Raw genomic sequence first — 14487 nt, 5'->3', positions numbered from 1 at the left:
TGGCTGTCCGAGTAGTCTTAAAGAGTTAGTAATATCGACCATTTTTTAACTAACGAATAATCTGGATCTGGGTATGGTCTGGATGAAGAAACAAGTTCAATTGTCCTGCAGTCATGTCACAGAACTATGACCCAGTCATTGGCAATGTTGGGACTGAGTTGGTTTTAAAAGAAATTTGAAATTATCTATTAAAAACTTAATGATGTGAATTTGTTGACGTATTAACATTGTTTTTCTCTGATGATGATCTTAAAATAGTTCGACAGCTTGGCAGTGACAATTGAATTTCTTCATCCAGACCATATCAAGATCCAGATTATTCACGAGTATTCCCTTGTTGATAATACCAAGCCTTTTGATTTCCTTGGCACATCGTTAAATATCTTTAACTGAAAGAGTGTCATATTGCCCTGGTTTGCGTGAATTCTAGTCCTTGGTTTATTTCCAATGGGTACCAGCTACTGACCCAAGAAGTCAGTATGGACATATGTGTGTGGAGTTGTGCTTTTATAAATTAATCAATCAACCGTCTTCTATGCATTTGTTTGTATACAAGTTGGACCAGAAAAAAGATTAAGGAACTTCTCTTTTGCGATTATTTTGATAGACAATTGACCCCTTTAAAATCTACCAATACCTTATGATACATTGTTTAAACTTGCTGAAAAAAATCGTAGTTAAATATTAATTTTTATTATCGTAAAGGAAACTTTGTAACTGGAATGAAGAGGTCGCGAGAGACAACCCCTTTTCGACAATCGCATTGTAAAAATTTTCCCCCTTTGCTACAGTTCCAGTATCTTGAACTTGGGGGGGGGGTCCCTAAGTGAAAGTTGCGAACATACGAACTACCGACTGACATGTAGTTAAACATTAGGACGTTAAACAAAACTCAACGGCGAGCAAGCCGCATTCTGTACGTCGAAGTTCAACAAGATTTACCCTGTATAAAGTTGGTTGAAAATTTCTTCCTGACTCCCGAAGGTAATTTGAGCATGTGATTGCTTTTTGATCGATACAATTAACATTTTAAACCCTTTGGGGAAAAAGGGGGGGTTTAAAAAAACATTCTCAAAAGACATTACTTGTCTTTGTGCAAAAATATATAAACAAATGTGCTTTTATTTTTAAAAAAATTCATAAATCAATGTTTACAACGCTTTAAATGTCGTTTATTAATTGATCCCTGAGAAATGTCCCTTCTACCCCCTTACACTATGCGAAATACACCAAAAGCAGGAAAAACTTCATAATACACCGGGTCAGTGCGATCTCAGAACTCAGGACAAAAGTCTACACGGATCTATTAATAAATAAAATGTACGGCTAATTAAAAGGGGTCAATGCGATGGGAAGAAGGTCGTACTGGTTTGGATTCCAGGACACGCAGGAGTAGAAAGGAAGGAAGAAGCGGATGCCCTTACACGGAAGTGGGCTGCTCACACTTGACACTGCGAACGGGCAACTTAGAAAAGAAAATATGGCGAAAGTGAGGAAACAATGGGAAATATCCAAAACCTCCTGGCGAAATTTGGAAAGAAACAACAAAATGGATCAAAGGAAACAAGAAGAGACTCCAAATCCTAACAATCTTGAGAAAGATTCTCATCAACCAAACAAGGTGAAGTCTGCGATTAGGCAGACTAGATCGAACGCACCTAAGCCCCAAGAGAAAGTCCTTTGGGACGTATGTCAGTAGAAGAAATACAACAAAAACCGGGCCTAGTTCCTTGTTGAACTGGGACACGTCTGCTGTAAGCACAAACAGTGAATAGCTGTAAAGGGACCAAAATATTGTCGCATTATGCTAACTGTCTCTGAATATTTTTTGAGTTCCATAAAAAAAACCCAATCGAGATTGAAAAACTCGAACCAAAATGGGATCAGATGATTGATTATTAACGTTTATATTTCAAAGAAGAGATTCTGCAATTTCGATTTCCAGGCGAACTTTGTAGTGTATACAGGGTGTCCAGTGAACAACAATACTTCAGGAGGTTATCCTGTATGTCAAATTTGACTAAAAAGCCCCTATTTATCGTAGTCTGATTCTCAGTTATATTAGAGATTTTCGTTTTACTTAAACTTTTCATTTTTCCCCATAAAGCCCCCGTATCTCATAAAATATTACTATTCCATTTATGTTTAGTGGTCTAATTGACCAAATTACTTCTTTTAATTAATTATTCTTTTTATGGAGGTCTTGGTTGAGATGAGAAAGTTAATGTCACGGGCGGGATTCGAACCCACGACCTTCGGCTCAATGCGCCGCTGCTCTAACCACATGAGCTATCGTGACTTCACTCCACTCGGACACAAACTTCGAATCCCGCTCGTGACACTAACTTTTTCTTCTCAACCAAGACCTTACATAAAACGAATAATTAATTTCAAAAAATTAATATTACCGTAAATACGAATACATCAATCGAAAGGGCATTAAAAATCCTATAGGAATCATTGTTTCTTCTAATATTGTAACCTTAAGCAAACAAAGTACAAAATGAGATAGAACATAAACTTTTAAGAGTTTGCACAGTTCTTCAGTCTAAAGTTTAAGTGAGATTTTTTTTGGTTCTGAACATACTGATAGATATGGCGCTTATAGAAATGCTGGTCCTATTAATGAGCTGTAAACATGAGTTTAATTTTTGAAATGCCAGGTATCACCATTGGGAAAATTACGTTTAGTTGCTAAAATTTGACTTTTTGGTTACAAACAGTTAAAAAACTAGTCGTTAAGAATATGAAATTTCTATTAAAAATTATGAAAGTAGGAAAAGCAAAGAAAGGCTTTGTGGTACAAAATTGAACATAAGAAAGCACAAAAGGGGGCGTCGGTGGCCGCAACGGTTTAGGCGTTGACACGGCGCTCATCACTGTAAGGTAAAGATCCCGGGTTCGAACCCAGCGGCCCTGTATTCGAACCAGACATACTTACAAATGGGCTTTTTTCAAAAACATCGGTACCACGAGGGTTGATATAACCTCTGCTGTTGCGAACCCTCGTAAAAAAGAAAAAAAAAAGAAAGCACAAAAAACTTCAATTTAATGTTCGAAATTTTTTCTTGAAGAATACAAGCCAGACAGTTTCCAGTCAGATGCTTTGAAGCTTTTTGTTTTTCTTATGTTCAGTTTTGTAGTAAAGAGTCTTTTTATTTATTTTGTACTTAATTTAATTATTTTTTAAATAATTTACAATCTTATTGAGTATTTTTTGTCGAAAATAAAAGTTTTAGCAATTAAACGTTAATTTTGATACTGATAATAATAAACTATTAGAAATTAAGTATTTGTGTCTACAGGTCATTAGTAGGGGCAAATTTTTGAAATCGCCATATCTCATTATTTATAGAACAAATAAAATCATAGTTTACTTTATAAAAGAACTTTAGAAACTTGTAAAAGTTTATCTTCTAACTGACTTCGTACTTTGTTAGCTTACAAGTTACAATAATGAAACAGATGAATATCATCGGATTTTCAATGTTATTTCCATTCATGTAAACAAATTACTACTATCAAATACTTTATGAAATAAAGTTAAGAAAGGTTGAAGTAACCTGAAGAGTGAAATATCTCGAATATAATTTGAACAATAGGGGATTTTTCAGTCCAATTTGACATGTATAATAACTTCCGGAAGTATTGAAGTCTTTTCGTGGATCACCCTATATAACAAATTTAACAGGTCAATGGATTTTATCCAATTTTACAATAATCGGCAAAAAAGGATGAGGTGCATTTGTTGATTTAGACGACTTGGGATAAAAAGCAAAGGTTTTCTTCTTTTTGTGTCAATTTAATATTTTTATGTGTTTGCGCGAGATAACCATGTTATGTTGGTTTAAATCTATGCTTTCTTTATTTGTGATTGATAGAAAGAGTATTGAGGGGTAGAGAATGAGGGAGAATGTGTAGGTGAGAAAAAGGAAAGTGAGTCAAGTGAATGATAGGGAGAGCGAATGTGAGTGAGTGAGTGAGAGCGAGAGAGAGAGAGAGAGAGAGAGAGAGAGAGAGAGAGAGAGAGAGAGAGAGAGAGAGCGAGAGAACGAACATGCTGTTTTTTTAAATACAATTCTTTTATTTCGTGTATCAACTAATCCTAAAGAACTTTCAAGTTCGACTTTTAATTGCTTGCTAATCTTTAACGAACAGAAAAAAAAGAAGGTGCAATTGATTGATTTTTGTGCAAATTCCATACCTCCATGCACTTACCTTTACCCTTTTCACAACTATCTTGCCTAACTGGGGTTTTAGATTGATTTTTGTTAAACGAGTTATTTTGAAGGTACAAATTGTATAATAAATCATCATTCTTAACATCTTTATTCTTATTGTCAGAATCTTCATCATTCTTTACTCTATTTAATTCTAAAATAAAATAATTTCTTTTTGTATGATTGTATAATTTGCAAGTTGGGTGAAGTTGACGTTATGTAGTAATAATTACCTATGTACATTGGCAGAGGAGTATGAAGCCCATGGAATTTCGTAGCTTCAGCTGCTAATTTTAACAAATAGTTATTGTCTACACAAAGTAAAACATTTTCTGGTTTAATGTCAGTATGAATTATTCTACATTTTTCGTGTAAATATTTCAAAGCCTGTAGAACCTAAAAACAATTATTTTGCATTAATTTCTACCCAAATTGTAGAAAATAAAAGATAATCCATAGAATGCCATACCTGTTTAATTATATTCTTTACAAGCTTAATAGGTACACCTTGATACTTGTGGTCAATAATAATTTTGAGCAAATTGTCACCCAAAACCTCAAAAACCATGCAGATGTGATCTCCGTACTCTCCGGATATAATAAAATTGTCGTACATTTCGACAATTGTCTTCCGACTTACATCATCTGGGTCTGTTGTGTGAACCTACAAATGAGAGTCGAATCTATTTGAGGGAATATAAATGTAAAACGCACCAAGACACCAGGTTCACTCACTGCCGTCAGGAGGCGGATTTCGTCCATAGCCGTGTCTGAATATTGTGGTGCGCTTTTGACTATCTTCAATGCTACGAATCTCTTCTCCCTGCAAATACAAACAAAACCACAAATGAATTTTTCCAAAAAGATACCAGAAATTCATTCATTATGTTTACCAATGGAAACTAGTTTTGCATTCGTAATTATCTTTTACGATGCAAATGTTATAGAGGTCATATCAAATTTATACAGAGTTAAGTTGACAAATATTGTTTCCCATAAACCGTCCCCTTATTATTATTGATGTCACATTCAACACGTGCTGGTTTCCATAAGTCCTACTCGGACAAACTGACCAAACTGAAGAAGGCGCAATGCCGAAACGCGTCAGAGTAGTTCAACGGACCCAATAAGTGACCCAGTGCCGGTTCAGCATGAGTTCTACTCGCAACATCGAGCATCGACTCTAGTTTCTTATAAATAAATAAAATAATATCTTTTTGGTAATTCATCGGTTGGTCGATTTTTTATCTATAGATCAAATACTGAATATGACGATGACCAGGAACGCGTCTGACAGGCCAAAGTGATCAGAAACGACCATACTGGTTCATCACCCCGCAGACCCCAAGACGAGTCCCATCTTCCATTTAGTTTTGAAATTCCCTCCTTACAGAACTCAGTTTTTAAAATCTTTATGTTTTCTACAGTCCTCAAGGGAAGTAAAGGTTTTTCAGAGCCCGGAAGAAGTGAAAATCTGAAGGAGCAATGTCAGGCGTGGGGTAGTATATGTCCTACTCCAGCTCCACTAATTCTCGGCGCGTCTGCAAGGATTTTTTTTATATAAATCGTTTTTATAATATTTAACCAACTATGCATAACTAAGGGCAAGAATTAAGCACGCACTAAGAACCTCACTTGACAAGTGAGGTGACTAAGGGGAATCAGTGTTGCCTCCAATGTTACCCAAACATGGGATGGAGAGGGAGAAAAAAATATATAGAGAGAGAAAGAAAGAGAGAGAGAGCTATAGAGATGATAGAGAAAGAGAGAGAGAGTGGGAGAGATAGAGAGTAATACATATTTTTCTCCTTTTTTTTTATTCATGTATCGATTTTCATATACAACAGATTTGATATTCAATTTAAAATTTCACAGATGTCCCAACTGAATCCTAAAACTTTTGCACGCTTTTAAAAATACCAGACATCAAGTGGTTAAATGTATATTGCTAGACCAGATGCACTTTCAATGTTTCACTTCGTTTTACAAGTTGAATGAGAAGCTTATACAGAAAAGCCTAATTTTTGATCAAGTGGGGATATATGTTTTCCTCTTTAGACCATTGTAGACACACCAAGATTGACTCAGGGGCATAAAAATACCTCGACTAATCCCAGTACCTGTAAATATAATTGTCAGAATAAACAAGGCGGCAAAAATAGCAAGGATATAATCTTGTTTATTTAAAAAAAGCGAGCTTATGTATTATCTTAATAAAAAATAATTGTTTAAATATACAACTTTACTAATTAATTTAAAAAAATTGTTGGTGAAATTAAAATGTCATCATTAACTAACGGTCACTAAACACCACACATAAAAGATTAAACTTACCTCAAGTCCCATGCAAACCAGACCGTCGAGAAATGTCCCCAACCTAATTTCTTTAACACGTAGTAACGCTTTTCGTAAAGGTCACCGATTTGAACCCGGTGGTATCCACCGGGTAGATAATCTGCAGAATCTTCCTGCTGATCGCTCGGAGTATCCGACTCATCGGCAAGATCTCCGCTGTAGCTCTGCTCTCTCGGTTCCGAGCTGAAAAAATAAAATAAATAAAAGATTTAAACAAATGCGTTTATTATGTGTTGGTATTTTGATAATATCCTTATTTTCCACCGGATCTAACTTCAAAGTTAAAAAGTATTCCAATTTGAAACCAGTTACCTACTGGTAATTACGATTCAAAATCGTCATCGAGTCTAATTAGGCAAAGTTTGCTGTCTGTTAGAGATGAACCTATTGTCAGATAATAGGATTGGAGCTCGTGAAAACTTTTGTTTAACCACATTGTTAATTAGTGCAAGACTCCGACGTCTCGTTGTTTCAAAGTCACGAAGTGCATTGTTTGTCATCAACAATGGTTTATTCACAACTACAACAAAGAGATATCGACTCTAGTCAAATACCTAGGATTATACCTAGACAGCACACTGACGTTGGATGCCAAAATCCGCCTTGACAGTTAAGACTCAACTAGCGTTACACACTTTACAGCGACCACTTCGGAGTAGAACTGTGGGGTTCTGCCAAGCCATCCAATCCTTCCAATCAAAATTCCTCAGACAAATCGTCAAAGCTCCTAACTACGTCACTAACCTTACTATCCACAACGACTTCAACATTCCTATTGTCAACGAACTGATCCGTTCCCGATTACAAAAGTTTCACACCAACCTCTCGACCCATCCTAACCCTACCGCTCGAGCCCTCACTACACATCCCCGTCCCAAGAACCCGCCACGTCGCCTTAATCGACAATGGCTTCGAGACCTCCTTGCCTCTTAATCCCTCGCATTGAGTGCCAGCGTTGACCGGCTTTTCGTAGCATTAGTCCTTCGAGCACTGGCACTGGCATTAGTGCTAGTGCTGAGACCGTCTGATAAGAATAACGTACCAACCCTAACCATACAAATACTGATATACTTATTATATTAGCAGAATACTCTTGATTTAACAGTGGCCTAAGGCGGGAGCGCAGTGTGTCCAAATCTATATACGTTGCAAAATCCAACTGATTTTTGATGAATTTTTTCAAAACTTTTATTGACCTTAATCATTGAGTGTATCCACTAGGTGTGTCTTAACATAACTGGGGCGATGCATTCTTGCCACAGGCTCTGAAGATGATCTCAATAAAGATCGAAACGTTGGCACGATAAAGAAAATGTTTTTCTGAAACCTACATGACACCAGACCGCATCTCACGATTTCTAAATAAATATCGATTAACGGTCACTAATCACCACACATTTGTTGCCACACAGTTTTCATGTACAAAAGATAGTTTTGACCGTATATCTATTCTGGATTTTATCCAATGACCACCGCTATTGCAACTATTTAAAGCTGGATTTATCTTCTTCGACCCTGTATCAACAATTTTTGGTTTTTATGCCTTTAAAAGTTGGATTTTTTAAAATTATTATATGCTTACCCTGTATATATTACAAAACGTTTTTTCATACGGTCCAGCACTGACTTTAGTACCAGCGCTGCACCCCGAAACACATGCCAAGAGAAATCAACCAATTGTGGCACTCAGTGTGAGTGATTATGGGGTGAAGAGGTCTTGAATTTATATAATAATTAACCTGTTAATAATAGAAATAAGTTTATAGAATTTCAACAAAAAAAAAGACTATTGCTTGTTCCATCTTGGCAAAAGGAAGAACGAAGCGATTTGCTAACGCGGCGAAAGAATTTGAGAAAATAATTAANATATATATTAATAGTCGTACAAAGTCAAAACGTAGTTTGGTCGTTTATGACCTGGTACCTGAGTCCCAGAGAGAAAATCTCCCAAAATATATACTCAACACAGCAATAAGATAAATTTAACAAATAATATATAAAATATATATTTTAAATCGATTACTTCATCTGGACGATATAAAATTAATTTTAAACATACGCATTTTCAATATGCTTAGATTAAGGGGCGGAATTTCTTTTAAACCTGCACGACTCTCCGGTATTGTTGGCTGCTGACCTGTTAAACGAAAACAGAATAAAGAAAGCCGGTTCGCCGCAGTTGAAAATAGTGTGAAAAGCCAAAATTTCCAGAACCTATGTGTCGAGTGAGTTAATAGGTTTTTTAATTGATTTTTAGATGAAACAATAAATTTGAGTAAAAAATTAATTATTAATTTTTTTCTTAAAAGCATTGTTTTAAGTTGAGAAGATCTCGCCCAGGCAGATGCTTTGTCCAACGACGAATGTAGCGTCCGTTACATACCCACATAAATATTTTTTTTGTTCTGACTAGCAATTTCTTACAGGTAAAAAAAAATAGATGGACCTCTAGTCATATGGACTTTTAGCGAGGTATTGTTTTACTTTGCTATAAATTATTGTTTTCATTGTCAAATATAAATATTTATGTTAATAATTACATATAATTTTACGTAGATGTCTGTTTTCATCGTCAAACATGTAGAATGCTGGCCATATGGCCATAACCTTAAACCCAAAACGCTTATAATAGTTTTACATATTAATCGTTTTCTTCATTCTTGGGAAAGTATGTACATCACTTTATTACATTAATTGTTAATTGTATGTTACTGTGTATTTATTAGAATTTGCAATAAAATAGGCCCTGATGATGGCACTATAAGGTGCCGAAAGCCCGGTGAACCCAACATTTGGTCTTCTTTTTTTATCTAATGACCTCTACGAAGATTGGAACCCTATATAGATTATCTGCAGGCCGATCAACAAACATCATGTTACCAATACTTAAATAGTAAGGTCAAAAAAACACAAAAAAACTGATTCTTCAAATTACTTTCATTAAATAGTACGTAATGAACACTATTCATTGTATATCCTTCGGGACCCAATCTCCCTACTTAATCCATTCTCACTATCCACACAGACTTTCAAATCCCATCTGTCCCCGAAACCGTAAGAAGTCGATGCTTCCGTAAACCCTGGAATCTCATTTCTACCCCAAAGTTAAAGACCTTTTATCCTGAACCCTTCCCAACAATCCTATAAAACGCCTAAAGTGCCAATGTCCTCGCTATATCCTCTTCCTATCCACCAAATTACCCGAGATATTTTCTTTCAAGCTTTTAGAATCAAAGAGATTTTAATGGTCCAACGATGTATCACGTAATACAGATTACCAAACAACTTCAAAACTCATACAGTTCTTTTCAAAAATCCGCTCTCACTTTTCTTCAAAAAATGCATACCTTCTCCGATACCAAAATAAATGACTTGACCAAAATAAATTCTCGAGTCCTGACGGTCCTGTTTGGTAAAATGTAGCCATGGTTAGTCAGGGCTGCTCGATGAGAGGAAGTCCCAATTCCATTTGGATTTTGAAATACTCTGAAGACTCAGGTTACCATGCAGCTGAATAAAGTTTTTACAGCCAGAATGAATGAATACTTTAACTGGGTATTGAGTTGAGCTGTAGTGATTATCGACTCGACAAGAACCGTACCTTCGAAATTCAACCAAATATGACCTTTTTGGCAAACCTTTTTCTACTTGGCAAACGGACAGTTGGTTGTCCATAGCGAATTTACGGTGTTAACGTTGTCAAAATAGATCCACTAGTTGCTACCCGATGAGTTGATGAAACGAGGTCAGTTGGGTTTTTGATACGAGTTCAACACACTTATACACGTCTAAAGAATCAAGATGCAAGTACTTTACTTTTTCCAAATATCTGAAAATAGTACAAAGAGAAAGGAAAAAAAGACTTCTATAAAGGTTACAAAGCTTTCTAACTTCAATAAATAACCAAGGCAGTGTACTCAAAGTAGTTACATTAAATTAAAAGTTTATATTCGTTCTCCGAAAAACTCTTGTTTCCAAATTTTTGGGGGAAATTTCTTAAATGTTCTGCCTTCCAAATGCGTCCAATCGTATTCGAAAATCACAAAAATGGTGATAACTTTGAAACGACTGTTCTGATCTACAGGAAACTTTACAGAGGTTTGGAACCCTATAAATTAGACGTAATGGGATTGACCTCCGTAAATAAATCAGAAACGGAGTTAAAAAATAAAACATTTACGAAGTTTTTGTTGACTTCATCCTTATTATCCACATCCTCTTCATCACCCTCTCGACGCTTTTTATTCTTCTGAAATATGACTGAACATTAACAAATCTCCAAATAGAAAATCCCCTGGGATGATCTAATTACCTCCACCATACTTCGAAGCCTCCCACAAAAGCCATAGTTTTCTTAATTACATTATTCTAATGTTATCCTACGACCCACTTATTACCCTCTCTTATGGAAATATTTCGTCTTTATTCTTATTTCTAAATCTCACAGACCTCCCAACCGCATATCCTCTTACAGACCTTTTACAGCTTTCTTCCTGCAACGACCAAAATACTCGAAAGACTCCTTTCAAAGCGCTTAACACTGATAAAATTATTCCTTCTCACCAACTCAGTTTCCGTACTCTTCCTTCCAAGATACAACAAAGTTTCGGAGTTATCAACACTATCTCCTCTGGTCTAGAGAATAAAAAGTAGCGCTTCGGTGCGTTCCTAGATGTAGCGCAGGCTTTTGATAGGGTCTGGCACCCGGGCATGCTTTATACACTTACACGCTTCCTACCCAATCCTTATTACCTTATCCTGAAATATTATCTTACGGACCGCTGCTTCAGAGTTCTGGGAAGAACGGAAAGACAATCGTTTAGAAGCAGAATAGTGAATTTAATTATAATAATAAAAATTATTACTTATAATTAATATTATAATTAAGTGTCCGAGTGGATCGAGTCAAGATAGCTCAAGTGGTAGAGCAGCTGCGAATTGAGCCGAAGGTCGTGGGTTCGAATCCCGCTCGTGACACTCACTTTTTGATTTCAACCAATACCTTACATAGAGATTAATTAATTGAATTAATAATAACTTCTTTCAATTAATTTTTCTTTTTATGTAAGTTCTTGGTTGAGATGAAAAAGTTAGTGTCACGAGCGAAATTCGAACCCACGACCTTCGGCGATCTAAGTCACGAGAGCTCAAGTGGTAGAGCAGCAGCGTATTGAGCCGAAGGTCGTGGGTTCGAATCCCGCTCGTGACACTAACTTTTTGATTTCAACCAATACCTTACATAGAGATTAATTAATTGAATTAATAATAACTTCTTTCAATTAATTATTCTTTTTATGCAAGTTCTCGGTTGAGATGAAAAAGTTAGTGTCACGAGCGGGATTCGAACTCACGACCTTCGGCTCAATACGCCGCTGCTCCAACCACCTGAGCTGTCGTGACGTGTTTTGAGCCGAAGGTCGTGGGTTCGAATCTCGCTCGTGACACTAACTTTTTCTTCTCAACCAAGACCTTACATAAAAAGAAAAATTAATTGAAAGAAGTAATTTGTTAATTAGTCCACTAAATACAAATGGATTAATAAAAACTTAATCCACATTTCCTTAGTGGTCATAATTGACCATATTAATTATTCAAATTAATTATTGTTTTAATCTAAGGTTTTAAGTCACGATAGCTCAAGTGGTTAGAGCTGCGGCCTATTGAGCGGAAGGTCGGCTGTTCGAATCCCACCCTTGACACTAATTTTTCGTCCCAACCAAAAACCTTAGATAAAAAGAACAATTAATTGGAATAATTAATAATAACAATAGACTAGATTTTGCCTGTCGAGTTTGCATTTCAAGTAAATACCAAATGCAGACCTAAGCATATTAAAATTAGGCAAAATATTATTTTTTAATAAAATGAGACAATTAAAATAAATTCATCCACCAAAAACGTTTTATATTTTAAAGTAGTCACGGTATATGAATAAAAATTATACCAATTGTCTCCATTTAAAAAGGATAAACACTTATCTCAGTAATTTGTTCAATGTGACAAAGATCTCCGGTTGTATAAAAGTAAACGAAATTCTGCCAGGATAGGACATTCGCCCAGAAAATGCATTACAGTTTCATTGACATTATAGTTGCATAGCGAGCAAAGGTAAATACAATTTTGTCTCCAGGGTTGATAATTGAACTTTATAATTTCTGTTCTTAATCAAAAAATAAGCTAGCCTTGTTTATACTGAAATGGTTGATGTACTCTAGATCTTCGAGTTCTTGCGCTCTTTCTAACCAGAACTTAATCCAACAAGTCTTGTACCTCACGCTTTCATGAGTACACAAATTAGCCAGCTTATTATGATCATCGAATGTTTTGGCAATAAAGGTGGAATATAATTTAAACGTAAAAAGAAATAAACTTGAAGCATTGGGCGTGTTGTTGGTAAGAGATAATATTTCACATCGAACTCTTGAAATTTTTCTAAATCTATAACCGCAAATAATGTTGTTACAATTTAAATATTGTAATTTTATTAAAGAAGAAAACCAATGTTAGTTTTAGAGAAAGCACGAATATTTGGCATAATTACTATTTAAAAATGGAACAAAGTATCAAAATCTCTGTCCGATTTATTACAATTTGAGTATGCAGGCAAAATAAAAGAAGTTTATGATCTATCGGGTTGTCCGGAAAATAATGCAGGATTTTAAGTTTTCATTAAAAAAAATCTATATAAAATATTCTGTTTACGTTTNTAACTAGTTTCTTTTTTTTTGTTTAATACCAAAATCCTGCATTATTTTCCGGACAACCCAATACATCCATTGCCGTAACTATTTCAACAGCATTTACTTTTTATGTCATTATGAATGAGAAAAATAAGGATGAACTCAACAGAAACTAACCCAAATGTTTTATTTTTTATATCCGGTTCTGTTATGTTTACTGAGACCAAGTTTATGCCATTTTTTGCCGTAGGGTCTAAACGTCTGAAAAGTTTCATGTGAAACGGTTAAGTCGTTTTTAAGTAATTATCATTTTTGTGATTTCGGAACAAAGTCGAAAAGTGTGAGAAAAATATTATTTTTAATTGCCTCTAAAAATTGTAGTCTGGGGATTTTCGTGGTGCAGAAAACGAATATTAACTTTGTTTCTCTCCAAAAAAATATGTAAACTACTTTACTCTTGATTTTTATGATCATTTTTACATTGATTGATTCTTTTCTTGTTTTTTGCAAAGTATTTATATATATTGGGTTGTCCGGAAAATAATGCAGGATTTTGGTATTAAACAAAAAAAAAGAAACTAGTTACTTTAAAGCAATGTTCTTTAATCAAAATAATTTCCCATACTCTCAATACATTTCTCCCAACGTGTTGGTAACTTATTAATTCCGTCTGAGTAGAATTCAGAATTTTTAGAATTGATAAAGTCAATAAATGCATTTTCCAGTTCCGTTTGATTTTTGAATATTATGTGTTGTAAGTAGTGGTCCAGGTGTCTAAAAAAATGGTAGTCAGTAGGCGAGAGGTCCGGAGAGTAGGGTGGGTGAGGCAAAGTTTCATAGCCAAGCTCCAATAATTTTTGTGACGTTACACGTGACACATGTGGTCGAGCGTTGTCATGCAACAAAATGGGCCCTTTCCGATTGACCAAAGAGGGCTTCATTACTGCCAATTTCTGATGCATGGTATTAATTTGGTTACAGTATGATTCAGCATTGATGGTTTCGCCAGGATTTAAGAAGCTGTAGTGTATTAAACCAAATGAAGCCCACCATACCGTAACCATTACCTTTTTTTGATGAGTTGGGGGCTTTGGAAAATGTATTGGAGCTTCTCCTTTGTCGAGCCACTGTCCAGAATCCACTTTTCGTCACATGTAACAATTCTGGCCAGAAATGGGTCATTTTTGTTTCGACAAAGAAGTGATGCACAAACATCAAAGCGCTGATTTTGT

General features: G+C 35.4%; 1 protein-coding gene across 3 annotated transcripts in view; it reads right to left on the bottom strand.

Annotated features, from left to right (window-relative positions):
* The window catches only part of LOC106672486 (SRSF protein kinase 1-like), a 37784-nt gene that overhangs the window by 5223 nt on the left and 18074 nt on the right, over nucleotides 1–14487 (bottom strand). For 2 of the 3 annotated variants that reach the window (XM_014403976.2, XM_014403995.2), the window contains exons 2-6: nucleotides 6555–6758; nucleotides 4956–5043; nucleotides 4690–4884; nucleotides 4454–4616; nucleotides 4219–4374 (exon numbers count right to left, since the gene is read on the bottom strand). In XM_014403976.2, the coding sequence (XP_014259462.1) occupies nucleotides 4219–4374; nucleotides 4454–4616; nucleotides 4690–4884; nucleotides 4956–5043; nucleotides 6555–6758 (806 nt within the window). The remainder of the gene's footprint in view (nucleotides 1–4218; nucleotides 4375–4453; nucleotides 4617–4689; nucleotides 4885–4955; nucleotides 5044–6554; nucleotides 6759–14487) is intronic. The other variant, XM_014403986.2, reaches the window with a different exon arrangement.

The sequence above is a fragment of the Cimex lectularius genome, unplaced genomic scaffold (genome assembly GCF_000648675.2).
Source record: "Cimex lectularius strain Harlan isolate CLEC.00 unplaced genomic scaffold, Clec_2.1 scaffold4, whole genome shotgun sequence".
In the NCBI taxonomy this organism is placed as follows: Eukaryota; Metazoa; Arthropoda; class Insecta; order Hemiptera; family Cimicidae; genus Cimex; species Cimex lectularius.
Note: the sequence above shows the minus strand (reverse complement) of the source record. Positions and strands in the feature narration are given on the sequence as shown.